Source organism: Enhydra lutris, unplaced genomic scaffold (genome assembly GCF_002288905.1).
Source record: "Enhydra lutris kenyoni isolate GAN:26980312 unplaced genomic scaffold, ASM228890v2 scaffoldscaffold7, whole genome shotgun sequence".
Taxonomy (NCBI): Eukaryota; Metazoa; Chordata; class Mammalia; order Carnivora; family Mustelidae; genus Enhydra; species Enhydra lutris.
In genome coordinates, this window is record NW_019154091.1 from 8,809,455 (window position 1) to 8,837,182 (window position 27,728).

Here is a 27,728-nt window from a genome sequence, read left to right on the forward strand (position 1 = left end):
CGCTTAACAAGTGAGCCACCCAGGTGCCCCTCCATGTAATTCTTGATACTGAACTATTTTTGTATTTCCAGCATACTCTTATCTGCTCATACATAGAATAGTATTTTAATATAGTGCTATAGTCAATCTATATATATTCTATTCAAGTATTTTGTATCTCCATCTGTGAATTTGGCCTAGTTTTAATTCTTTATAATTTGTGTTTTGGTATTGCAATTATAGAAACTTCATAAATAAAATGATGTAGGGGAGGCTTTCTAGCCTTTTCTATGGTCTAAAATAGTTTTTTGGAAAACTATAAAACCATCTGGGCCTGATAGTTAAAATTTTTTTTATTCATTTAGTTTTTGAACATGTAATATATCCACAGGATTAAAATTCACAAGATATAAAAAGCCCATAAGGTATTAAGAGGTGCAGTAAAAACTACTTCCTACCCCTGTCCCTTAGCACATCATTCCCCTAGCCAAAGGCGAAAGCAACCACTGTTATTAGTGTCCCTCAAGATATTTTTGTTTATCTTTCAAGATACTTTATGCACACATAAAAGCAAATCCAAATATAAATGTGTATGTGCAGATATGTGTATATATATACAATGAACACACTCATTTATTCCCTATATATATCTCCCATATATATCTATAGTCTTACATACACACACACACACACACACACACACACACACTCCCTGTTATGCACAAATGGAAGCATAGTGTAAACAGTGCTCTGTACACTTCCTTTTTTTCCAACATGATTTGGATACCGTTCCACAGTAGTGCATCAAGAACTTTATCAATTTTTATAGCTGCAAATTTCCCATTGTTTACCTATAACCAGTTGTGTTGTTTTTTAAATGGAGTATTTTTTAATCATATACCTAATCTCTTTTAAGTTTTTTAATTCTTCCTAGGTCAGTTTTGAATATTTGTATTTTGATAAGAAATTATCCACTTCCTTCCACATTTTCAAAGTTGCTGTCACAAAGTTGTATGTATTATCTCGTTATAATTATTTTAATTTCTTCCATATCTACGGTTACAGCTCTGTTCCCATTACTAATTTTGTATATTTCTCCTCTTTTTACTTTGATCAGAGACGTGAGGGCTTATACTTATTGGTCTTTTCAAGGAAATAGTTGGTGGCTTCTTTTTTATTTTAATTCCCTATGGTTTTTTTGTGTGGTAAATATGTTCTGGTCTCTGCCTACCTCTGAATCTTATCCCATACCTCTCAACTTACTCTGCTCTAGTCATGATGGCCATCTTGCTATATGCTCCAATCACGCTAAAGTAACTCCTGCCACAGATCTTTACACTCCCTGCTCCATCAGACTGGAACGTGATCTTTCTCCTCATTCAAATGTTATTTTAAATGTTAACTCTTCAGGGAGGCCTGATCGTAGGGGACTACGATCCAATCGAAAGCCATAACCCGCCAATCACTCTCTATCCTACTCAGCTGGGGTTTTTTACTTTGTAACAGATATGCAAAAATCTCATCTGTTCACTTTATATTTATTATCTCATCCACTAGAAGGCAAGAGCCATGAGTACAAGGATCTTGTCTGTCACTGCTAGGTTTCTATTATACAGAAAAATGACTGGCACAGGAAACTCATAAATTTGCCATCATTGTTAAGCTATTCCTTCTCACTCCCTTATCCCTCACTGAACTGTAAGTACGCTGAGGCAGGGACCATGCCTATTCCGTGTACCACCATCAATCCAGGGGCTGGCATATTGCTTGGCACTGAGTTTATTCTCAATAAATATTTACTGAATGAGTAACTACTTGAAGTTCACATGCCACACTACCATATCTCTATTTCTTTCAGTATCTTTGCTTCATTCTACTTGGGATGCAGACTATTATTATCCTCAAGGCCAATTCCTTGAAAGCATTCTCTGACCCTGCTGGCCAAGTACATTGTCCTGCTATGCTGGAAGGCACCCTGGGCACTTGTATTATGAATACCAGTTTATCTACTGAATATACTAAAAGTCTTTAAAAGTAGGTGATACAAGTCTTTACTCTATCTTTGTAACACACAGCAGGCAGGTATTTTAGGCAGAGGGGAAACTGAATGGACAAGTTAATGACTAAAATTTCCAAAGTAGTACAATTTGGTACAGTTAAAAAATATATAGAGAGAAAGATTTCAAGTCATTAGTCCTAGAGTTAAGACACAACTTCACCTCTTAACTAGTTATGTCACATCAAACAAATCACACAAAGTGGAGAGTTTACTTAGTTTTCCTCCTAAAATGGACACAAGAAGATCTACCTGGAAGGGTATATATAAAGATATATTCAAGCACTCCGTAAACTTCAAGCATTATATTTATCAGCGCTATAGCATCCAAAATACTGAAGGTACAAGTAGTGTTTTTGCATTCCATTTACTCATAATTTAAATGATCTATAAATCTTAACTGAAATAAAGACCGTATACACCTTTATTTCCTGATTAACAGAACTAATTTCCTGATGTAGTAAAGTGAAGTGACAGACTTACTGCCCTGCAGTTCGAGTGTTTATTATATACAAGACGCTGTCTAAGCACTTCAGATGCACTAACTCATTTGATGTCAACAAAAACACAGTCAGGAAGAGTGTTTTGTTACTGCCATTTTTTTTTTTTTTTTTTTTTTGTTTTTTTTTGTGATTGGGGGTAGGCGGAGGGGCAGGGAGAGGCAGAGGGAGAAGCAGGCTTCCCGCTGAGCAAGGAGCCCGATGCGGGACTCGATCCCAGGAGGCTGGGATCAGGACCCAAGCCGAAGGCAGCTGCTCAACCAACTGAGCCACCCAGGCGTCCCTGTTACTGCCATTTTTAAAATGAGTAAAGCAAGGTACAGAAAGTTGAGAAACTTGCTTAAGGTCACCTAGGCAGTAAGTGATACAGCCAAAATTTAAACTGAGCCAATCTGACTTGAGAGCCTCTGTTTATTTGAAAGGGGAAGGATTTCCTGTTAGCAGTTTATTTCCATGTCGTGACGCAAATTTGCCAGGTCCAGCAGGTTTTAAAAATGTCAGACCTAGCAAAGCCAGATTCTTCTGACTTTATTCTTTGGACCAGTAATGGCAGGGCCTTCAAGTTTTTTCCTTGTTGAAACTGAACCACACGGGACCAGAAAAACTTTCTTCCTGTCTGTTATTGTTATCCCCCCTAGAATGCATTTCCAGTTTTAATACAGAAATGATGATGGAAACTAGCTTCAAAATAGGCAATCTCAGTTTACACTTAACTTTCACAGGATGCAACTACACTATCTATATCCATGACTCTGGAAGCATATTTATGCATACATATAGACAGAAAAGGATATTTTTTCAGCATATATAGGGTAGCTAGCCTTGCTGCTTGAAAGTTGGCTCTTACAGTTCTGTAGACAGCTTTCCGAAGACCGATGAGATGCTGACTGGGATGCTGTCCAGCTTTATTAAATGGGCAAGCAGCACTGACCCTGTCAAGCAAACTTGAAAAGTAAAATGTGATACAACTGTACAGGTGTCCTAAAGTTATTGTTTCCTAAATCCATAATTCTATTACACTTAGAAAAAAAATCCTTTTTTGTGTTTTCTATTAGAAAACGATTGTAAATATCCCAACTCAGGTCTCATAAACAGCCATTTCCCTAATATATAGCTATTGCCACCAAAGAAAAGACAAATGAAAAATTAAATCTCAAAAAGTAAAGGCTTCTTTTGATATGGGGAAACAATAAATTTTAGTCAAAATATAGTAGAAATGTAGGAATACTTATGTAAGACATTGCACTTTTTTGACACACTCTACTTGCTAAAATATACTAAATCAGTTTTCAAAACCTCTATCTATAATAAGTATGAAAGCCTTAATTACAAATACTTTTACATTATTAATATGCATTTACGTATGTTTATCAATCATATTTTTGGTCGCTTGTACAGAACAATCAAATACTGTTTAGAAATACATTCTGTACATTCATAAAAGTAGGGTGAAATGACTTACCCACCTGCTGCCACTGGCACTTACCTACTCAAAATGAAGTAGGGGACGCAGAGAGATAACAGGACCAGTGGCCAACAGGGGAATGCAAGTAGAAAGGCAAAGGAAGGGTTACTAGGTAGTAGCGTAGCTACTCTCAAAACTACTCAAGAGGAAGCACACTTCATAGCACTTTCCAAAAGATAAATGGGGAGTACCTATTTGCAACAATGATGTATAATATACCATGCTTTTATGAATGAAATGAAAAATAATTACATATTACACAGCTATTGGATAATAGTTTTTTCACCTAACCAGTAACCTCTCCCAGTAGAAAACAAAATACTGGAATTTTTAAGTGTCTCAGACTATAACGACAAATTTGTAAAATAAGACATCTAACTCAAAACTCTTAAAATAGTAAACCAAACTAAAATATATTCAGACATTAAAAATTTATTTTTCAAAAAAGAGGACCATGACTGATAGGCTTATTTTAAATTAATAAAATGAGGCAAAGAATGGTTAAATTCTTTGCTAGAGAGGACAAATTGAGGCAAACAAAAGAAGACATGTTTTCAGCATACGGCACTATTGTGTGAATTTCAGTTTACTAATAAATCAGTTTAAAAGATAAAAAGATTTCTAAAAAAGTTATGATTCAAGATTCATTATCCCTCATAATTTTTCTCAATCCATTAGCCAGTTAGAAACAAGTAAAATGATTTTTGCCAACATTTCTTTTGCCTGCCTGCATGTCAATGCATAGAAGTCATAATCTAGAAGTCAATCACGTCTAGCTGGCCCATTTTAGCTCTTCATGCCAATTCTATACATAATTCTATAACATAAGTTGGAAAATGACAAAACGCACAGAAAACCCTTTACATGTCTAAGCATTAATTGGGCACATAGCCATTTTACTTAACAAGTCTTCTCAATGAAATACTGTGCAAGTCAAAATGAAAAGGAGCTATTACTTAGTGTTGTTTTTAACTTTTTAAAATCAATATGTTCCAACAAATTAGTATTTGTTATGCTCTACCAAAAAGTGGACTTTAACTACAATATGAAGGGCAAAAATTAACAGAGAACTATTACATTTTGAATTGAACAAAAAGAGAAGTTATAAAATATCTCTCATGGCTTGGGATTGTTTAAACACTGTTCTAGAATGCAACAGAGTGAAGAATGAGATGACTATTAGAGATTCTTCCACTTCCCTGTTTCGTGATTTGTCCACATACAGCTTTTCCATCAGGACTGTTTAAGTTATTCTTAATAAGCATGGCAGAGTGAAGAACGAGTTGACTACCCAAGGTTCTTCTGCTCTCCCTTTTCGTGATTTTCCAGATATAAGTAATTAAGAATAATAATTATTCTTCACCATATACTTGCTCTCTCCCGCCTACAGATTACAAAGGTTATATGAGTTAAATAAATGGTTAATTATACTACAGTACAACTCTCATTTGTTGGCGGTTAGCAGGCAGCCTAGTGGAATGGAAACAGCTCTAGAGTCAGGTGGAATGGATCTGAACATTTGCAGTACCACAGGTAATTGTATGCTTTTAGTTATATGCAAAATTACTTAGCACAGTATTTGGAACATAAATGGTGCTCAATAAATATAACTACCCTCTTAATAACAGAAGAAATATCCTATAATTCTGGTAGCTTAACATTTAATTAAGACTAGACTAAAGATAAAGATAAAATTAAATATTCACCAGACTAGACTGGTGAATATTTAATTTCCTGTGAGAATGTGAAACATCATTATTTGCATGATATTCTTAGAATATTAGTGCTATAATATCTGCTAACATTTACTAAAGAATATTATTAATGCATGGCAAAATTTTTCAAAATGAATTCAAGTCCAATATATCTATCATTTAAATTGAGGAAAGAGAGCATCTGGCAGGAAGTAAACAAACATTTGTTGGGTAACTTTGCATGCTAGGTTCAAAGTTAGGCTCTCTCTATATATTATCTCATAAAATAACCACGTTAACAGAGAAATAATCATAATTCCCAAAGCTCTTTGGTTTCTCAAAGTAGATAAGCAGAATAATACTACATATTAAATCCAGCACCTAATGTATTTGTTCCTTCACAGTTAAGAGACTTCAGTAAATGCCTAAGAAAAACCTACTTTTTTCTATAAATGCAACACAGAGCTGAAAATAGCTAATAAGTACTCTAATTTATAACTATGTAGTAGAAAAGAATTATTTAAAAAATAAAATGAAAAATGAACTCACAGTGTAAATCCTCTGGAAATGACTTCGGTTTCTTGAATGAGACGTAAAGCTTTTCTCACAAGGTTAGTAAAAGCTCGGCTATTTGTTGCTGTATCTTCTAAATGGACATTGTATTTTTTTAGAGTTACTTGTAGTTTGGCTGTCCTCCATAATCTCAAAGCTCTTATGATCAGAAAAATAAATAGAATCACTCCCCATACCAGCCAGGAAGATGCAATCCACGAAGTGGGAAGCATAATGAGCAAACTAATGAAGGCAAACAGCACTGAGACATCCCTATAACAGAGAAACCAAGAAAATGATATCCATCAGACCAGAGAAAGATGTGTTAGTGATTTAGGTTTACCAAAATAGATAAAATGCTAGCTTCTTTGTAAAGTGTGACTTAAAAAGAATAGGACATTTAAACAAGTAATGTGAAATAGTTTAAAAATATCTAGCAAAAAAAATTGGTGCTTAATATTAAAATCTCAGCTAAGTTTAGGTAAAAGACATAAGTAATAGGTATCTTCAGAAATGACTTTTTTAAAAAAAGATATGGATTCATCTAACCTAAAAACAAAGTAGAGTTTAAAATCCAATCTTACAAATCTAAAAGTAAAAATAATTTTTATTAATTTTTAATATTAAAATACATTTTAATATTGTCATGAGTTCTTATCCCAAAGTCAGATACTAATTATTTGTGCAGAAACAAACATCTCAAGAAAATATAAGTATTTTTCCAATAGAAATAATATATACCTGAGTAATTGTTTCAGTAAAGTCATCTAATTTTATAAAATCATTATCATAAATCTGGAATACACATACTTACCACAGCCCATAATATGCACAAACTTTGTACTTCTTACATTGCTTTAAGTAAAGTAAAAATATATATGAAAATTTTCTTTCTCTAGGTTAATTACAAATCTACAGACTACATCTGTTAAGTGATGAAGGCTTTGATAAAAATGTATATAAGAAAGAAGTGACTACAGGGAGACGTGTCTGATGATGTCTAAAAAAAAAAAAATCAACAATACCTGAAGACAGTTATAATCAAATTACAAAGAAAGTCACATGTAGGAATGCTTCCTAAGAAATATTTACCTGCCCTAATTTCTCTTGGAATTCTTTACTTTCATACGATGCTGGTAAAATCAAAGCAAAATCTCATCATATACTTTCATTCATTAATAGCAAAGTCTTAAAGTATTTACAGGCCTCAGAGTTGCTTAATCACATCTGTGCCTAAAGGAAACTTGAGAGTTAAAGCTGTAAAATTCTTAAAACCCTGGCTCCTTCTAGCAGCGCTTTGCCGTCCTTTATTTGTAAAGGGTAAGATGCTTTACTTCATCATGATGCTGAGTGACTAGAGATTTGAAAGGCGTATTTTGCTACCTGTTACAATATGAAGCATTTGTCAACGTGACAGGAAAGACAGATAAATTCAGAAATTTGAGGCCACTGTTACGTACCTACCTATATAACTTGAATAATTCAAGTAATGATTTTGTTTACTGAATAAACGCATACCTTAATAGGAGGAAACATGAACAGTTCTGTATATACAATCCCTTTTTGCTGTTCTTTCTAAAAACATGTCCTGGAACTTCTGCATTACATCCAAATACTTCAAGTAATCGAAAAGTTTTAGGACTGAATTGTCATTCTATTCTTTATGGCTTCTCGGTCAACAAAGCAAGAATTGACTGTTTACCTCCACGTCCCATCCCATTTTTTGATGTTTCTACAATGAGATTTTGGTTTTTTTAAAAGATTTTATTTATTTTATAGAGAGAGACACAGTGAGAGAGGGAACACAAGCAGGGGAGTGGTAGAGGAAGAAGCAGGCCTCTGGCCAAGCAGGGAGCTGATGTGGGGCTCCATCCCAGGACTCTGGGATCATGACCTGAGAGGAAGGCAGCCGCTTAACGACTGAGCCACTCAGGTGCCCCTACAATGCATTTAAGTTATAATCTATTAATTTTAAAGATACATAAAGAACTGGCTAAGATTGCATGCACACACGTGTATAGATACATGGGTAAGAGAGATCCTTGAGGCACATATTATGCCTGCTTGTTGGGTTATTAAACACAGAACTAATTATACTGGATTAAAAATGTGTAACAAGCAGATTTTCTTCCAGCTTCACTTTAAATAGTATTTACTTTAGAAAGGTACTTTTTTTTTAAACCTCTGGGGTATCATTACATTAATTACAATGTTAAAATGCATGGAAAGTTTATAGTATCTTTACAACGGAGAACATCATGATGGATTTCCCCTGCTAATACCATATATGTAAGCAAGAGATAGATGTTTTCAGGACAGTACCAAATATTAGGGGTTGCCAGGGAGCAAAGTGTTGGAAGGTGTCCATTTTCCTGTTGTTGAGGTTGCCCTGCAGACAGGATACTGGGATCAAGTAGCTCAATCAGCTCCACATCCTCTTGTAACAGGACTTCCTGTTGCAGGATGGTATGTAGTGAGTCAAGTCGGAATCCAATATCCTTGCCATTAAAAAACCGGAAGAGAGGCATTATTACATACATAATTTTGTATTAAATGCTAAGCTCCTAATGTGCTAACAAAATTTTGGGTATTTATTTTCGGTATAACATCCAAGAAGAAGATGTAGCAGTTCAATCTATCTTTAGTATAATGGATGGGGTTTTAGTTTCACCGTAAATGTGAAATAATAAAGACCGAGTTGGATGTTACTGAGCCACCAGATGTGAAATACAAATTGTTAATAAAGAAATGTGAGGTAACTAAAAAGACTAATAAACCTGTCTAGTTAAGCCCAATTAATTAGGTTTTTGGAACAGAGCGTGGAAACTACAATCCTGTAACCTCAGGCGCTGTCCCTGGATACTGGAACAATATAGCCAGAAGAGTAATTGAGAATTACATCAGTAGGATCCAGGCCTTCTACAAATGGACATTCAGGTGTTAAAAACAAAACACTGAGGAATATAATACAAAACCACACTAATAAGTGCATAGCACTTTATAGTTTACAAAATGCTTTCACATATACTAGCTCATTTATTCCTTCCTCTTTTCCTTCTATCTATCAAAAAATATTACACACACACACACACACACACCAAGAACCATGCTTGAAACCAAGGGCATGGACAATGAGAATAACATACAAGTCTCTAGTCTTGAAGAGTTCACAGTTTAATGAAGAGGACTGAAAAGTAAACATTTACAACGTAATGTGCAAAGAAGTGCAATGAGGCATACCTGGGTTATTATGAAAATGGCATAGAGGAACCAAAACTTGTAATGAAGTCAGAGAAAGGAAAAGAGGTGATACCTGAGCTGAGTCTTAAAGTATGAACAAGAACTGACCAGAGGAAACAGCTGGAAGAGAGGGGTGGGAAGAGCAAAAGCCTCTTTAGACCTACAAGTCATTGCTTTTAGTTTTACACAGAGTATACATGGAAAAATGATGAGAGATGAGGGGCACCTGGCTGGCTCGGTAGTGGGAGCATGAAACTCTTGATCTCAGGGTTAGGAGTTTCAGCCCCATGCTGAGGGTAGAGATTACTTTAACAGATAAATTAAAAAAAAAAAAAAAAAGGTGAGAGAGGAAGTAGCAATATTACAGTACACGGGTTAGCTTTCACAGTAACCCCCATGATGTACATTTTCATACCCCTCTCTGTTCTACAGAGGAGAAAACTAAAGTCCAAAGAGATTAAGTAATTTTCCAGAGAGGAGAAAACTAAAGCCCAAAGAGATTAATTTTCCAGAATTCTGATTTCAAATCCCAAGTCTCTGGTAATCAATTATACTTCCCTATATAGAGTCTGCTGTATGAGAAAATTTGAAGTTTTACTATACATTACATTTAAGAACAGAATGATCCTATTTTAAGATAAATAAAGAGAACTTTTAATGGACAAGGCCTTTAGCTATTAAAGTAAAACCAGCTAGGTCTAGGGTTTGAGGACAATGGGTTTGCTCTTGTAGCCAGTTCATCATTCCCACACAAGCGCCTGCCTGCCCTGCCTAAGCTGATCATAATGGGGCCTGAACAGGAATGCAGTGATCCATATATCCAACCATGAGTATCCTCCTGATTGTGCATTATACATCACTTTTAGAGAATGAGAAGAGTGTTCTTAATTAATACCAGTCCTATATTGATATATTTATTGATTTTTTTCTTCTTCTTTTTTTAAAGAAAGCTCTACACTCAGGGGCACCTGGGTGATCAGTCGGTTAAGCGTCTGCCTTGGGTTTGGGTCATGACCCCAGGGTCCTGGAAGCCCCACACTGAGCCCTGCATGGGGCTCCCTAGTCAGCCTAGAGTGTGCTTCTCCCTCTGCCCCCAACCTGTGCTCATGTTTGCATACTCTCTCAGAAATAAATAAAATCTTTAAAAATAAGTAAATAGGGCGCCTGGGTGGCTCAGTGGGTTAAAGCCTCTGCCTTCAGCTCAGGTCATGATTCCAGGGTCCTGTGACGGAGCCCCGCATCAGGCTCTCTGCTTGGTGGGGAGTCTGCTTCCCCCTCTCTCTCTGCCTGCCTCTCTGCCTACTTGTGATCTCTCTCCCTCTGTCAAATGAATAAATTAAAAAAAAAAATCTTTAAAAAAAATTAAAATAAGTAAGTAAAAAAATTAAAAAAAAAAAAAAGATCTATGCCCAATGTGGCGCTTGAACTCACAACCCCAAGATCAAGAGTCATATAATCTACTGACTGAGCCAGCCTGGTACCCCTTTACTCCTTTTAATTATCTATTATTTCTTGTCTTTTTGATACCAGCCATTCTGAGAGGTGTAAGATTATATCTCATTGTGGTTTTTGATTTGCATTTCTCTGATGATTAAGGATGTTGAGCACCTTTTCATGTGCCTCCTTTCTCTTCTTAGAATTATGATTCAAGGGGTGAAGCGCCTGAGTGGCTAGGTCAGTTAAGCTTCCGATTTTTGATTTTGGCTCAGGTCATGATCTCAGGGTCATGAGATTGAGCCCTGCCCTGGGTTCTGTGCTCAGCACAGAGTCTGCTTGGGATTCTCTCTCTCTCCCTCACCCACCCTATTACTTTCCCTGCTCTCTCTCTCTCTCTCTAAAATTTTAAAAAACAAAACAAAACACAAAAAACAAATAAAACCTTAAAAAAACAAAATTCTAACATTAAGAACCAATTAACTGACACTCCACCTCACTTTCATAAACAGAATAGCATAATTCACTTTATACCACTGTTAGGGAGGGGTGGGAAGCAAGGAGGGCAGGACGAGGAACACGGCAGCTTTTCAAGTAATCTTTGAAATGAATCCCCACACATTGGCCTTATTATTTGATTTGGATTCCCCGCACAAAGCAGTATTAAAATGTTAAGGATTAAAATTAAGTTTTTGCTACAAAAGCCTTAAATTGCCTTTTATGAGACCTCTATGCACCTATATATGGGTAAGTTTAAGGAAGCCCAACTAAAGGAAGGCTAAGGCTATTAGAGAAGGGGAAGGTTATTAATGTAGAATGAGAGATTTCTCTCTTCATAGCCCCTTGTATAGCTGATTAATCTGGTACACACTTTTCTCTTTTTGATTTTATTTATTTATTTGAGAGTGAGAGCGAGTGAGCACAAGCAAGGGGAAGGGCAGGCAGAGGGAGAAGTAGACTCCCTGCTGAGCAAGGAGCCTGGTGTGGGACTTGATCCCAGGACACTGGGATCATGACTTGAGCTGAAGGCAGACACTTAATGGACTGAGCCATCCAGGCGTCCCAGGTACACATTTTCTTTAACATCATTCTTGGCTCAGACCAGTGTGCAAAGCTGGGATAATGTTTCCTCAAAACTATTGTGCTTTGAGGCAGTACTAATAGCTTTAGAAATATTTGATTCAAGAATGTGACAAACTGGGGTGGCTGCGTGGCTCAGTCACGTAAGCCAGTCAGTTAAGCCTTTGGCTCAGGGTCCTGGGTTCAAGCCCCATGTCAGGCTCCCTGCATCGGGCTTCCTGCACAGCAGGCAACCTGCTTCTCCTTCTGCCTCTCCCCCTGCTTGTGTTCCCTCTCTCTGTCAAATAAATAAGATCTTAAAAAAAAAAATGTGACAAACTAACCATCTATAATTACCCAAACATACAAATAAACTTGAAAGTGACAAGACGTTCTAAATAACTAATGCAGTATTACCTAGTAACCTGACTGCCTCTACACAGGAAGAATTTGATCTATATTCTACTCATTATAGCTATAAAATTAAATCAGATTAAACTGATGAATTAAAATTTTTTTAAGAACAAATTCTAAAGCTTCTTTTATTTGATTGACAGAGATCCCAAGTAGGCAGAGAGAGAGAGAGGAGGAAGCAGGCTCCCCGCCGAGCAGAGAGCCCGATGCGGGGCTCGATCCCAGGACCCTGGGATCATGACCTGAGCCGAAGGCAGAGGCTTTAACCCACTGAGCCACCCAGGTGCCCCTAAGAGCAAATTCTAAAATTGTATATTTGCAATATGGCAATCAAATTAGTGGAAAAATACAAACCTGCTAATATTAAGAAACATCTCGCAATAACCCTATTTGGACTTTGGTCCAAGTCTCAACTAAATGAAGACATTTAAAAAGGACTAATTCTGGGGCACCTGAGTGGCTTGGTAGGTTAAGCCTCTGCCTTCCACTCAGGTCATGATCTCAGAGTCCTGGGTTCGAGCCCTGCATGGGACTCCCTGCTGAGTGGGAAGTCTCCTTGTCCCTCTCGCTCTGCCCCTCCCCCGCTTCTTATGCTTGTGTACGCCCTCTCTCTAATAAATAAAATCTTTAAAAAAAAAAAAAAGGACTAATTCTGATTGACTACATATTAGTAGGCACCATCTGTATGGCTGGGTGCTCCGTGTTAGCAGGTATACCATGTGAACTCTGGCTCACCTTCAATAAGTCTCAGTGCCAAGATGTCGTTAGTCCCCAGATTTATATCCTGGTTCTACATCTTAAGTTAAGAACGTCTCTGTTTCAGTTTCCTCATCTGCAAAATGAGGATAAAAATAGTACCTACTTCCTAGGGTTGTTGTGAGAATTAAGTAAGTCAATATTTATAAAATACTAAGTGTCTGGTACACAGTAAACATTTACATAGTAGATACTATGTAAGTGTAAGCTGTTAATATTGTTAGTACATATGAAATAATTAAAATACAATAAAGAAAAGGACACATAATAGAATACAAAACCTACAAAACAGCACGGATAATTATTACTACACTGTTGAAGAAAATAAGAGATCCAATAGGCTGAAGTTCGGGGGAAAGGCCTTGAGGAAGAGCTAGGACTGCTTATTGAAAAGACTGCAATAAAAGAAAGAATTCTACTACAGTATAATAGCACAAACACATGCAGAATAGATACGGAATAAAAGAAAAGGAAGACTGAGTTGGCTGATGAAAATATTGGCTAGAAAGGTAGTTTAGGGCCAAATTATGCAGATTCTTTCTGTTGAAGTGACGAACTAGACTTGATTCAATGGGTAAAAGGAATCTTTAAGGATCTAAATGGAATAATGGTATGAGAAGATAACTCAGAAGATTTCTACCTGTATGGAATGAAAGAGTATGAGAAGCACAACTAAAGAATAGAGAGATTTCTGTTTTTACCCCTAGGGATGGAGATGGGAACTATTCACGTATCAATATATTTCAATGATCTTATATATTTTTTAACATATTGTATTGTTTCATAAAGCTGATGAGGACCAAATGAGATAACATGTGTGAAAGCACTTTACAGGCTAACGAGTGCTTAAAAAGTGCTAATACCACTACCATTATAGTTGTTATAAAATAACTTTTTTTTAATCTTTAAGAAGTACTACTTCAATAAGGAATAATGGCAAAGGTTCAGCTATCATGGAGCAACTGCCGTATTTTTATAAAAGGCAAGAGGGACTGCTTGAATATCTGTATAGCCAACAAAATTTTAAATATGTTGTGGTCAAGGGAAAAGTCAAGCATTTCATTCCAGAAGCCACAGGGTAATTCCTTGTTCCATTACTAGTAAATGACTTCTTTGGTATGTACTTCTTACAGTTCTCTGTAATATACACACAAAAAGGATGCATATAGAAACTGGTACTTTACAGTGAAACATGTGGCTAGTGACAAAGGACCAAGAATGAAAAGATCAGGACTATGCGAACCACGACTAAACCACAGAAAAATGTATATGGATCCATATACCTTACCACAGTTCTAGTATCACTGAAGAATGAGGATGGCTCCACCTGGATAGAGATGATATTCTACGTAGATGACAAGATACTTCATTGACCTTCTCAACATACCTACAAAGATGAAACCCTGAACAGAGAACTTGCCCATTTGGATTGCTAAAAAAGTAATTTTAGTCAGTCAACACAAAATAATACTCAAGCTAGAGAGGTAGTATGTAACAATGGAGAGCCTAGGCTTTGAAACAGGAGACCTGAGTTCAAATTCTAACTCTATCACTTTCTCGTTGAATATTTTTTTAACAATTCACTTCATAAGTATTCTTAAACCAAACTGAACTGTCTGAATCTCAGGCTTTCTAATAGGTAAAATGCATTAAACCTTATGGTGTTTGGATTACCAAATCAAAATGTGAAAGCACTTTGTAAACATCTCTTTATAAATGGTAATTTACAAGAATGATAATCATCATCTTCAGGTCATAGGCCAGCAGAGGATCCTGAAATCTGCTTATTTGTGACTTGATTGCTCCTTCTGAGATCCATGAGAACTTTCTAACTTCAATTTTTTAGCTATACTACCTGGATTTTGCATTGCTTAGGATGTACAAAGTTGAAGCACTCCCTCTTGGGGGTCAGAGGTCAAACACCAGATTTATTACTGTAGAGAGAATAGGCGGGGAAAAAAAAGCAAGCCTCACAGGAATCAGAAAGACTCTTAATGGTCACAATTCCAAGTCTTTGGTAAATTCTGTGATCATTAGTCTTGGGAGACTACATTTTACATATGAAGTTGCCAGAGAATGATAGATTAATGATAAATGAATTAGGGGAGGGAGGAACCACTTTGATTTTGCCCAAACTTTGTAATCATAGATATAGGATAAGGATACAGTCAAGCTCCTAATGAAAATGGAGAAGATCTCACTGATAGATATATTTCCTTCCTATTGAGAGGAATATTTGTCAACGGAGGAAGAAGACAGCAGGAAATTGGTAACCTAACAAAGGTATCAAAAACTACCAGAATATTCTATTCTAAATGGCTAATAACCTCCTGGAAGTCCTAAGAAATACTACTAATAAATTCTAATTCAAATACCCACAATTATTGAAGGATTTGTTGGGGTTTTTTTTAGGCGATACCAACAAACTTTATTAACAGTTCATGAAGCAGGCAGTCTCCTTTCAGAGAACTGCCCAGAATTTCTATTTAATCACTGCCCAAAACAGTGGCAAAACAAATTGTGATTCAATAGATTCTGTCATTAGTAAACTGGAGCCCTGAAAACTGACAAAAAGAAATAGAGCAAACACTTACCAGCTTGTGAAGTAAGTCATCTTTCTTATTGTACTGAGAGAAAATCCAACTTTTGATGGTTTCAGCCACTTTTAACAGGATGCCTTGCTGAAGGAGATGAACGACATTGTATAGGATTTATTAAACCACACCCAAACAGCAGAAAAACTCCAAATAGCTTATTTCTAATTAATCAGAATTTTTATTAGAAAAAGGGAGGAAAAAAAATCATCTAGGTTATATCCTTTGTCAATATGTCTCATCCTCCTCAATAATTCCCAGATTTACTTGCATATCACAAGTACCTGGAGATTTTAGTTAGAAATATTCTTGGGTCCCCAAACTATAGGTTCAGATTAATTTAAAATTAAGTTTTGAATGAGACCTGAAAGCAAATTTTCAAAAGAGCACTCAGAAGTTATCCTGATGCAGCCCACTTATTGGGTACACTATATATTAGCTATGTCAAGATGATGATAGTATGTATTTCAAAATGAAAACCATAAGATGCTCCAAGTTCTCAAATACTAAGTACATTTCATTCCACAATGCTAAGGTAGAAAGACATTTTAATCAACTTTAGAAAAAGTGTCTCATACTGAAATAAAAGTTATATTACTGAATCAACTAAAAATTCAAATTACCTTAATGTTAATAGCCCATTTCCATGCTAGTAAATGGTGTTTACATTCATTGAGTGGTTACTATATCCCGGGTACTGAAAAAGGGTCATAGGAACAATGATGAATACACGTAACTATTGTTTTCAAGAACTTAGCATAGAAGAGATGGTATAAATAATTACAAACCAATGTAAAGTCTGGGAAAGTGTGGGAAAAGAGGTCAAGAAGTGCTAACACTGAAGCTATGCCCTAACAGATAAGCAGGAATATAACAAAGGAGGGAAGAACATTCTGGGCAAGAGAACAGGATGAAGAAAGGAGACAGCCATGGAAGCATGTCAGTGGCATGGTGGCATAGTCTGGGACAGGCTAAGATCCAAGGGAAGAAGGGAATGATAATGACCACTGAGAGAGGTTTTAAAGGACTTTGATCTTATATGCCCTAATAGTTTAGACTTTATCTTATAGGCTGTGTGGAGCCACCAAAGACTTTTAAGCAAGGAAATGAAACAATAAAAATCAGCATTTAAGAAAAATAACTGGCTACAGTGCAGAGGCAATACTGGCAGGAAATGACTGTAGCCAAGAAGCCTGATTAGGAGGATATTTAACAGTGCAGCTAAATAATGAAAAAGGCCTCAAGTAGGGTAGCAAAAAAATAGTAATGGTATGAGAAGGTTGGATTTTAGAGACAAAAGAAGTTTACTTGACATATCATTTAGTGACCAAATTAATGTGGGAGTCATGGAAGGAATATCTTATTTGTTTTATACAGATGAATTTTGAGTTTCCTGGGGGCACAGGTCAGGTGAAAATGTTTAGCAAATGTCCAAAACTCAGTGAAGACAGAGAATACACATAAGTGGCCAATGAGGGCAAAAAAGTAGATGAGATCACTCAGAAAAATAGACCAAGCAGAGAAGAGGCCAGATGCTCAAACTTTATGGAAGGAACATTTAAGAATAACCCCAGGAAAAGGAACTAGAAAAATATACAGAGAAATAATATTCATGACGAGAACCCCAGTAAAAGTACTCAATAAGTACTTCACAATAACATTAAAAAATAAAAGTTAAGGGCGATTAAGGCTAACGACAGTTTGATCATGATCTTATATTATATAAAAACTTTGCTTTCCAAAGAAAATAACTGGTACTTCACTGCTTTAACAGAACTTTGGGGGCAATTATGAAAATATATCCCTGGAGAAGGAACTAAATAATACAACAAATCTTTCTAAAATTTAGCTGTCCCGGATTTAGAAAAACTCCATTTTAAGAAAATATAGCTCATACAATTGAAATGTGTACTATGAAAACCAAAGGAACTTTCTAGACATGTGGTAATTTAGAAAAACATTCTCTAGCTATTTCTCAATTTCTGAGGACTAGTAAATCTTAAACTCTCATTTTATTTATTTATAAATTAATAACACTTCTATATGTAAAAACACCTATCATAAATGAAAAGGATTAAATACCTGTAAAACTCAACTTTGAACAACAAAAAACGGCCAATGCCCATATCCTGCCTAAGATATCCCTTGGCCCATTCTTTCCCTTTGGTTGCCAAGTAATCTCAAATCCAAGTTTTAATCTATAAATAACCTATTAGCTATATCCTTCAGTTTTGCTTTCAAAACTCTTCCTAGGAACATTCACATTTTGAGCAGAGAAGAAAGAGTTTAAGTCCAGAGGACAACAAACTGATTCTGATCCACGTAAGCTCTAACTCTCTAATTCCTACCCTGTAAGTTTCAGTTAAAAAAACATTTCTCTGGTATTTATTCTACTCTTGCAAATGGGCCCAGCTTGGTTACCTCACATCATAGAGATTTTTCTAAGAAGAGGAGAAAAGAGACCTCCTTCCCTCTCTATCACCACAGAGTAAACAACTAATTGAAAATTTTAAAAGCCTCCTCCCAAAAATAATGTCTTGTAATAAAATACTGATTAGACTAGAATGTTCAAGAAATGAGGTAATCTGGTTTATTTTTTCTATTAAATTAGAATTCCTTTTGTTAAAACTCAAATGTACTGGAATTTTTTATTTTATTTTATTAAATATGGCTAATAGAACATAAACGAATCTAGTAAATGCATTTTACAGACCCCAATTAGTGGAGATTCTGCCAGTATCTTAGCCTCACAGTGTTGTACAGCAACTGAGATATTTATTGCATAAGAGGATACTGCATATATATAAAGGGCGTCACAAACTGAGGTAAATATACCCACTCCATCACAGATCCTTGAAATTGCCTATGAAATATGTTATCAGTTTGCTTTCTTATAACTTGTGCTCTCTTTCAAAACAATATATAAAGAAAAAAATTCTAATTAATATAAAAGTACTAATGGTTGAGTTCTCATTAAGGTTTGCATGTATTTTTCTGGTTCCCTCCAAACAAGTTCAATATTTAAAGAATTAATATATTTTAATCCTCAATCATATTAATTTCTATTCATTATAGAAATTACTGAGATAGTACAGAACAGCAAGATTTATATTTATCTAAACAGTTCTGTACTACTGATGAAATAAAAAATAAAGTCTTAACCAGTGTCGGAGAGGACATGAAGGTGCTTATGAAATTTTTGTTGTGTTTTTTTTTTTCCTACAAGGGTAAGAGTAAAGGCAGTTTAAATAATCAGTGAGGTGAAGAACAAAAGATTAATCATAAAGAATGAACATGCTTTCTTACTTTTGGCAGGGCTCTGGCAAGAGGCTTTTGTTGTCCCTCTGTCACTGTGCCTTTTTCCAGTTTTGGTGACAGAGAAGAACATATTTCAAAGTCTGTGTGTCCCAGATCCTGTAAGTACTGGTAAAGTGGAGAATTCTGAAAGAGACATATAAAATGAAGCAAATTTCAATTTTGTTACTACTTCAAAAGTTTAGGAGGCCGAACTCAACACCAAACTTCACTATCATGACCAGTATGCATGAATTCTTTAAGGCTTCATCTTTTAAAAAGTGAATTATCTGTCACAATGCCAACTAACATTAAAAAAAAAAAAAATCTACAAACAATTCAACAGAGAGACCCAAAAAAGGAAAAACACAGATTTTTCTGAGTGGGTAACAGTAAGAAAAAATGAATTTAGGAATATAAATAGATTTGTTAAGCAATTTCTTTGCCCAAATATTTGTACTATTAGAGTAGATTGCTTCAAAATAGCCAAGCCTGGCTAAGAGGGCCTAAGGTGAAAAGCAGTTATTACTTGAAGCTAAGAATTAAGCAATAATTATACTGCACTAATTATAATTTTATCATACCATCATATTCATTAACTCGTTCCGGCACACGTATGTATTATCTACAACATGCCCAACACTGTAAACTAACTTAAAACTCCAAGAAATTTACCTAAAATAAGCTGTATCTTACATACAACCATATGGCAAACAAGAGACTCTGTGGGTAATAAAAGCATTAGAACATGGTGGTTAAGAACACAAACTCTGGAGCCAGACTATATGTTCAAATCCCAACTGTGCATCTTACTGGCTGAGTATCCGATGACAGTTTATAATCCTGTGTTTCAGCTGTCTCATCTTAAAACAGGAATAAAAATAAGACCTAGTTCATAGGGCTCTTATATGGACTAAATATATACAAGCACTTAGAACAATACCTGGCCCATAGTAATCACTCAATTTACACTTCAACTTTATATAAGCCAGGTGGAAACAGCACAGGTTTTGGAACAGACCGAAAAAACCCAAAAAACCCAAAAAACCAACCAATCAACCAACAAACAAAAAAACCAAAAAACACCCAAAACAAAAAAACTCCAATCTCATCAAATACATAAGCATCACTGTTAGACGAAAACCTATGGGACAATTTTCTGCATCAACAGCAAGCTTTAATTTTAACTTTTTCAGTCTTCTTTAAAAATAAACCTTGACTCCATTCAACAAAAATATTTAATACTTTAAAAAAGACCTTATGTTAGGTAGTAGAGATAAAATAACAACCACCACCAAAACTATAGTAAACAGCAACACAACTAACATAGTACCATGTGGCAAAAACTTAACTAGCACTCTACTTGCATCGTTTTTGTTTTTTTTTTAAAGATTTTATTTAATTATTTGACAGAGAGAGAGAGACAGAGAGAGCACAAGCGGGGGAGCAGCAAGGGAGAGGGAGAGGCAGGCTCTCCACTGAGCAGGGAGCCCAGTGCGGGACTCAATCCCAGGACCCTGGGATCATGACCTAAGCAGAAGGCAGACATTTAACCGACTGAGCCACACAGGCAACCCATGCATCATTTCACTTAAGGTTCACAACAAACCCTAAAAAAGTATTATGATCATTGTTATCATTGTTATTGTTAATTCCCATTTCATAGAAGAGGAAACAGATTCACTCAGATAAGGAATGCAGGATAGGTCTGACTCCAAAGCCAATACTCTGAAATATTAGGGACTGTGTTATTTTAGATAGTATGCTATACTATATATATATATATATATAGTATAGCATACTATCTAAAATAACAGTCCCTCCTGTGTCTAGAGAGGAAGACACCAGGGAAACTTCCTTATAGTTTAGTACAGAAACATCAAGTAAATCATTAATTGCAGGATTGTTTTGGATGCTATGCAAACAGAGGAAAGGCAGTTAAATGAGACCAATGTTTTTAGGGACTATGTCCCTGAGTTTGGGAAAATGAGAAGCAGTGGGAATTTGCTTATACTGGTAGCAATTTACTGGGTATCAACTTGAGAGAATAAAAGATACATAAAATGCCTCCTTTTGTGAAATGTGTAAGCCTGATGATTCACAACCGGTACCCCTGGGGCAAATAATCATTATATGATAATAAAAATAATTAAAAAAAAAAAAAACTTTCAAAATTGAAAAAAAAATGCCTCCTTTTAAAGCTATGTTTAATGTTCTTTTGAGAAAAATATGCAAAAAATTATAACAAAAGGAGAAGTATGTTTATCTCTCTACCAGACTTAAATCTCTGGTGGCACAAATGGTTAATCTTCGTATCACCCATAATGTATCCTCAAATATTGCCTTGAATTACTCAAGGATTTCCAAAATGAATTGTGAACTCCACCCTGCTCTGTCCCCAGAGTGGCAAAAGAACAAGAATGCTTGTTCGGTTGGGGTGACCTTTTGAAAAGTTTACATACTTAAAAAAAAAAAAAAACCAACAAAGCTTGTTTTTAAGGCCGTAGAACCCTTTCTTCAAGTGAACTCCCATGGGGAAAAACAATAAATAAGATGGATCAAAGTGGAGTTACTCTAATTCCAGGGTTGTCAAAGTTTTTCTGTAAAAGGCCAGGCAGTAAATATTTCTCACTTTGCAGGCCATATGGTCTCGATCGTAACTAATCAATCCTGCTGCTGTAGTGCAAAAGCAGCCACAACAATACATAAATCAGTGAGTGTGATTGTGCTCCAATAAAACTTTATTTATGGAAATACTGAACTTCTTATAATTTCTATGTGTCACAAAGCACCATTCTTTTGATATTTTCCCCAACCATTTAGAAATGTAAAGTCCACTCTTTGTTCACCAGTCACAGAAAAACAGGTAGGGAACAGAGGACAAACCTGGCCCAACAGCTAGTTTGCTGACTCCTGTTCTTTTTTATTTTTTTAAGTTTATTTATTTATTTGACAGACAGAGATCACAAGTAGGCAGAGAGACAGAGAGAGAGAGAGAGAGGGAAGCAGGGTCCCTGCCAAGCAGAGAGCCCAATGCCAGGCTCGATCCCAGGACCCTGGGACCATGACCTGAGCTGAAGGCAGAGGCTTTAACCCACTGAGCCACCCAGGCACCCCGACTCCTGTTCTAATTAAAGACTCAGTCGATATATTGAGGCATATTCTTGATTGCTACCTGTTCTCTGACAAGAGGCTTGGCGGGAGGGGATGGAGTCAAACTTCTTTTCATTCAAATTCTAGTACCTTTCTTACTACACACTTGGCTGATGCTGTGTCAGCACTGACCCCAAAGTCCCTTCCTTTTCCAGTTTATGTCACAGCTCACAAAATAACAAAATGGATTATCTGTACATACTTCTAAACGTGATTAAACAGAAGAGAAACAATGAATACTTTGTTCTCCGTATATGTTCTGCACATCAACTAAGAGCATTACTCAGTTGGGAACACCATAAGCTGGAACACCTGCTACTTCACATTTTGCAGAAAACAGCAGCATTAATTATTTACTTTGAATAATACCAATAATGTCCAATGGTGTCATCTGATACAGTAATTTCTTCAGTACCTTATTCTGCTTTTTCGAACTAATGTTAAACTTTTCATTAACTTTTTGGTTGGTTTCACGACGTTCTTGTCAAAGGTGTGACACCCATCTCTTTGAGCTATGCAACTATGAATGATGCTTTAGTAGTTCCGGTTTCTTCCCCATCTTTACTGATAGAATTTAACATTTTCTCCCTAGAAAGAACTGTTTTACAGTTCTGGGAAATTCTGGCTTGCCAAGGCTATCACTGTGCTTTGTTTCATGGCTTTATGTAACTAAGTATTTGAAAAATTTCAGAGTAGAAAATCTTCGGAGAGTAGGGATGAAGGCACTGCCGGTCTGACAGAATGTAATTCCAATTACCATCATATTTCATATTTGAACTTTCTCTTTTGGACTGCTTCTATAAATCAGACCACTTCCTAACACATATAAACTCAGACTGTATGAACTCTAAAGCTCTTATTCATTGTTTATGATAGTATCCTGAGTTGTAGCATTTATTTTACTGTTTCATTTCTATGCTTCAATCACTTTTGAGCCAAAATAAACTGTAAAATTTAACCAATGTTAACACACAAATGAAAAACAAAGATTCTTTAGTTAACGAACTGAACATCAGCCAAGATGAACTGATCAAAATGGACCTCGTAGCACATGAGTGATTTTTAAGAGTGCAAAGGGATTTTTGGTAAAATTATTATTTTATTAGTTTAAAAAAAATGTTTGGGGGTTAAGATTACTATCACTTTTTCTCCGAAACTACCAAATAACCTGTGTACTATTTGACAGATCTTAGAAAACCACATCATGACTAGTGTTTTACAGATTTTTGTGGGTCTCAAAACCTGTTTAAGGTTATAAAAATTATTGAGAGCCTGAAAGAGTTTTTGTGGATGTCTAAATTATATTAGAAATTAAAACTAAAAAATTTTTAAAGTATTTATTAATTTACTTAAAATGACAGTAAACTCATTATAATACTAATGTAATAATACAAACAATGAAAAAAATTTTTTCCAAAATGAAAAAAAATGTACTGAGCAAAGTGGATTATTTTACATTTTTTGCAAGTCTCCTCATTATCTGGCTTAATAGGAGATAACTGGATTCTTTTATGCTTCTTCATTCAATGTATTGCAATTTATTGTTCTGGGTGAAGTATATATGGAAAATCAAGCTTTGGGGCACGTGGGTGGCTCAACTGGTTAAGCATCTGCCTTAGACTCAGGTCATGATCGCAGGGTCCTGGGATGGAATCCCATATCCGGCTCCTTGCTCAGCAGGGACCTGCTTCTCCTTCTCCCTCTGCCTGCTGCTCCCCTTGCATGTGCTCTCTCTCTGTTTCTCTCACTGTAAAACCTTAAAAAAAAAAGAAAGAAAGAAAGAAAGAAAGAAAGAAAGAGAAAGAAAGAAAGAAAGAAAGAAGAGAAAATCAAGCCTTAAACAGGTAAGTAGTTGGGGGAGCCTTGGTAGCTCAGTTGGTTACGCATCTGACTCCATACCAGCTCAGGTCTTATGCTCTCAGAGTGGTGAGTTCAAGCCCCACACTGGGCTTCAAGTCCAGCATGGAGCCTACTTAAACAAACAAATAAAGATAAATGGTTGGAAAGGGAGTATTTTATTTTTTTAAAGATTTTATTTATTTATTTATTTATTTATTTATTTGAGACAGACAGAGACGGAGAGAGCACAAATGGAAGAGAATCAAAGAGAGAGGAAGAGGCCGACTCCCTGCTGAGCAGAGAGCCCAACATGGGGCTTGATCCCAGGACCCTGAGATCGTGACTTCAAATGCTTAACCGACTGAGCCGTTCAGGTGCCCCGGAAAGGGAATTTTTTTTTTTTTTTAAGATTTTATTTACTTATTTGACAGACAGAGATCACAAGTAGGCAGAGAGGCAAGCAGAGAGAGAGAGGGAAGCAGGCTTCCTGCTGAGCAGAGAGCCCGATGCGGGGCTCAATCCCAGGACCCTGGGAACATGACCTGAGCTGAAGGCAAAGGCTTAACCCACTGAGCCACCCAGGCGCCCTTGGAAAGGGAGTATTTTTTTTTTAAAGATTTATTTATTTATGTATTTATTTATTTGACAGATAGATCACAAGTAGGCAGAGAGGGAGGCAGAGAGAGAGGGAGAAGCAGGCTCCCCGATGAACAGAGAGCCCAATGTGGGGCTCGATCCCAGAACCCTGGGATCATGGCCTGGGCAGAAGGCAGAGGCTTAACCCACTGAGCCACCCAGGCGCCCCTGGAAAGGGAGTATTTTAACAATCTTTCCTGCTAACTGCATTAACAAAGAATAGCTATAATGAAACTCGACAAGTGATAGTTTTGAAAAAGTTAATTAAGTATTGAATGTGAAACCATACTGATGAGCTTTTCATATTCAATACACAAATGAGAGTGAAAAGGCAAATGTGTTAATATTAAAATGTGATCGCCCATTGCAACAGCCCTAACCACTGTATTTACAGGTCTGGGGCTATTAGGCTTATAAACAAATACGCTGAAATTTCCATGTTTCATATAGTGTTTATTATAGGTTGATGGCAGCCTCAGAAAGGGGCTTTTTTTGTGGAGGGTAAGGCAGAGTAGGTGATGATAGGTAATTTTCTGTTATAACCTTTCTCCTGAGTTCAAGCAAAACAGAACCACAAATGTTTCAGTTAAGTTTTTTTTTTTTTTTGAAGAGAAATTATTAGCACTGGACTCAAACTATAATTTTGTCGTATTGGAGAATGTTATTGTTGCCAAAAGAAATATGAGAAACCTCAGACACAGCATGTGGGAGCTTCTCCTCAGGAAATCCTTGTGGTTCACTATTCCTGTAAATTTTAGCTGACAGAAAACACACATCATAGCACCAGAAAGAATTTTGCTAAATGAAAGACAGCCAAGAGTCTCTGGTTGTGCTGAGATTTTTCTGATGGCTGAAACATACTTTTGTAAGAAAAATAAACAAAAATAGACAGGAAACCCCAACATTTTTGCTGAATAAGCACTTCAAGAAAATGACTCATTTAAGTCAGGGACTACCAGCACCTCATGCCCACCCACCCACTGAAGATAACGGATCCCACACCGAAGGATATATCAAGCTTGAAACACTCATTTAATGCATTGTTTGCTTTCTGCATGATTTGTGGTACTTTCTATAGAAGTGCCGGTACCATATTGCTGGTTTGCCAGTAACATATTGCTGGTCTGCATTTAAAAAGGAAGATAAACTGGTGCCAACATTGAAGTGATGGGTAAAATACTTTCATCATTGTTCTCTCTTCTAAACTGACTTATTTATTTTTTTCGTTTTAGAGAAAGAGCATGCACATGCGTCGGGCAGGGGCAACGGGAGAGAGAGATTCTTTTTTTTTTTTTTTTTTTAAGATTTTATTTATTTATCTGACAGACAGAGATCATAGGTAGGCAGAGAGGCAAGCAGAGAGAGAGGAAGGGAAGCAGGCTCCCTGCTGAGCAGAGAGCCCAATGTGGGGCTCGATCCCAGGACTCTGGGATCACGACCCGAGCCGAAAGCAGAGGCTTTAACCCACTGAGCCACCCAGACGCTCCGAGAGAGAGATTCTTAAGCAGGCTCCATACTCCATGTCAGCACAGAGCCTGTCATGGGGCTCGATCCACAACCCTGAGATCACGACCTGAGCCGAAATCAAGAGTCAAGACGCTTGGGGCGCCTGGGTGACTCAGGTTAAGGGACTGCCTTCGGCCCAGGTCATGATACTGGAGTACCGGAATACAGTCCCACACTGGGCTCCCTGCTTGGCAGGGAGTCTGCTTCTCCCGATGACCTTTCTCCACACATGCTCTCTCTCTCTCTCTCTCTCTTATTCTCTCTCTCTCGCAAATAAATTAAGTAAAATCTTAAAAAAAAAATAGACGCTTAACCGACTAAGCCACTCTGGTGGCCCTCTTCTAAACTGCTTTAAACATTACAGAGAAAATAAGTTGTAACCTTCCAGGTTCTAGGCTGGAGAGGGAACAGGCAACATGACAACATGACAGAATTAAGCAACTCATTCAATAATAAATACTGATTGAACATCTTCTATATGCCAGGCAATATCTAGGCACAGGGAAGAAAACAAAACAAAACAGGTGAGGTCCTCGCTAATGTTTAATCATATGATAATTCTGATAGGACCATTGCTTTCAACTACCAAGGAAAATACTGAGTCTTCTGCTACGTTTCTGGAAAATCCTCTCTTGGTCCCAGCTCTTCCTTAAGTACAAAATAAGGGTGCTACGGATTTCTTAAATTTGTTCAAGTGCTAAAACAAAACTCATGATGTTCTCTGACAAACAAGATAAAAAAGTAATATGCTATACTATTATAGTTTGTGCTAAATCAAATGCCGTGTTATCCTATGCAATTAGTCAATGCCAAAATACAGAAATTCTACATAGCAAATTACCCAGTTTCTTCAACAAATAAGTGATATAATAAAGGTGGAGGAAGTGGAGAAAACTGCTTAAGACTAAAGGGACATATCACTCAAATGTGATGTATGGGTTTTGTTTAGATCCTGGTTTGAACAATTATAAGAAGACATTTTTTTTTTAATTTTTAAAAATTTATTTATTTGACATAGAGATCCCAATTAGGCAGAGAGGCAGGCAGAGAGAGAGGAGGAAGCAGGCTCCCCGCAGAGCAGAGAGCCTGATGCGGGGCTCCATCCCAAGACCCTGGGATCATGACCTGAGCTGAAGGCAGAGGCTTTAACCCACTGAGCCACCCAGGTGCCCCAAGAAGACATTTCTTAAGATACTCAAAATCCAAATGCAGACTAGCTATTAGGTGATACTATAACTGAACTAATGTGAGTTTGTTCCTTGGTGAGTCACAGACAGGAATTACACCAGGTGAGTTGTCACACAAAGGAAACTTTACTTGCAGCAAATAAGGAGATCATGGGGAATAACTTCCAAAGCCTGATGCCCCGAACAAGGGAGAACTGGTTTCTTTTATTTAGCATTAGAATGAATATTTAGATAGGGGTGCCTTGTCACCACTAAAGACAGGCATATAAGGCAGGGCATGTGTCTTAAGGAAACATGACTACAGGGATAGTTGGGGGACTCAGTCAGTTAAGCATCTGCCTTCAGCTTGAGTCAGGATCCCAGAGTCCTG

General features: G+C 36.6%; 1 protein-coding gene across 6 annotated transcripts in view; it reads right to left on the reverse strand.

Annotated features, from left to right (window-relative positions):
• LOC111142058 (vezatin, adherens junctions transmembrane protein) overlaps positions 1–27,728 on the reverse strand; it is a 68,649-nt gene that overhangs the window by 22,054 nt on the left and 18,867 nt on the right. For 2 of the 6 annotated variants that reach the window (XM_022494997.1, XM_022495001.1), the window contains exons 2-6: positions 19,050–19,184; positions 15,744–15,830; positions 8,569–8,744; positions 6,244–6,519; positions 3,330–3,479 (exon numbers count right to left, since the gene is read on the reverse strand). In XM_022494997.1, the coding sequence (XP_022350705.1) occupies positions 3,330–3,479; positions 6,244–6,519; positions 8,569–8,744; positions 15,744–15,830; positions 19,050–19,184 (824 nt within the window). Of the gene's footprint in view, positions 1–3,329; positions 3,480–6,243; positions 6,520–8,568; positions 8,745–14,437; positions 14,477–15,743; positions 15,831–19,049; positions 19,185–27,728 lie in introns of those variants that run through there. The other 4 variants (XM_022494996.1, XM_022494998.1, XM_022494999.1 and 1 more) reach the window with 4 other exon arrangements.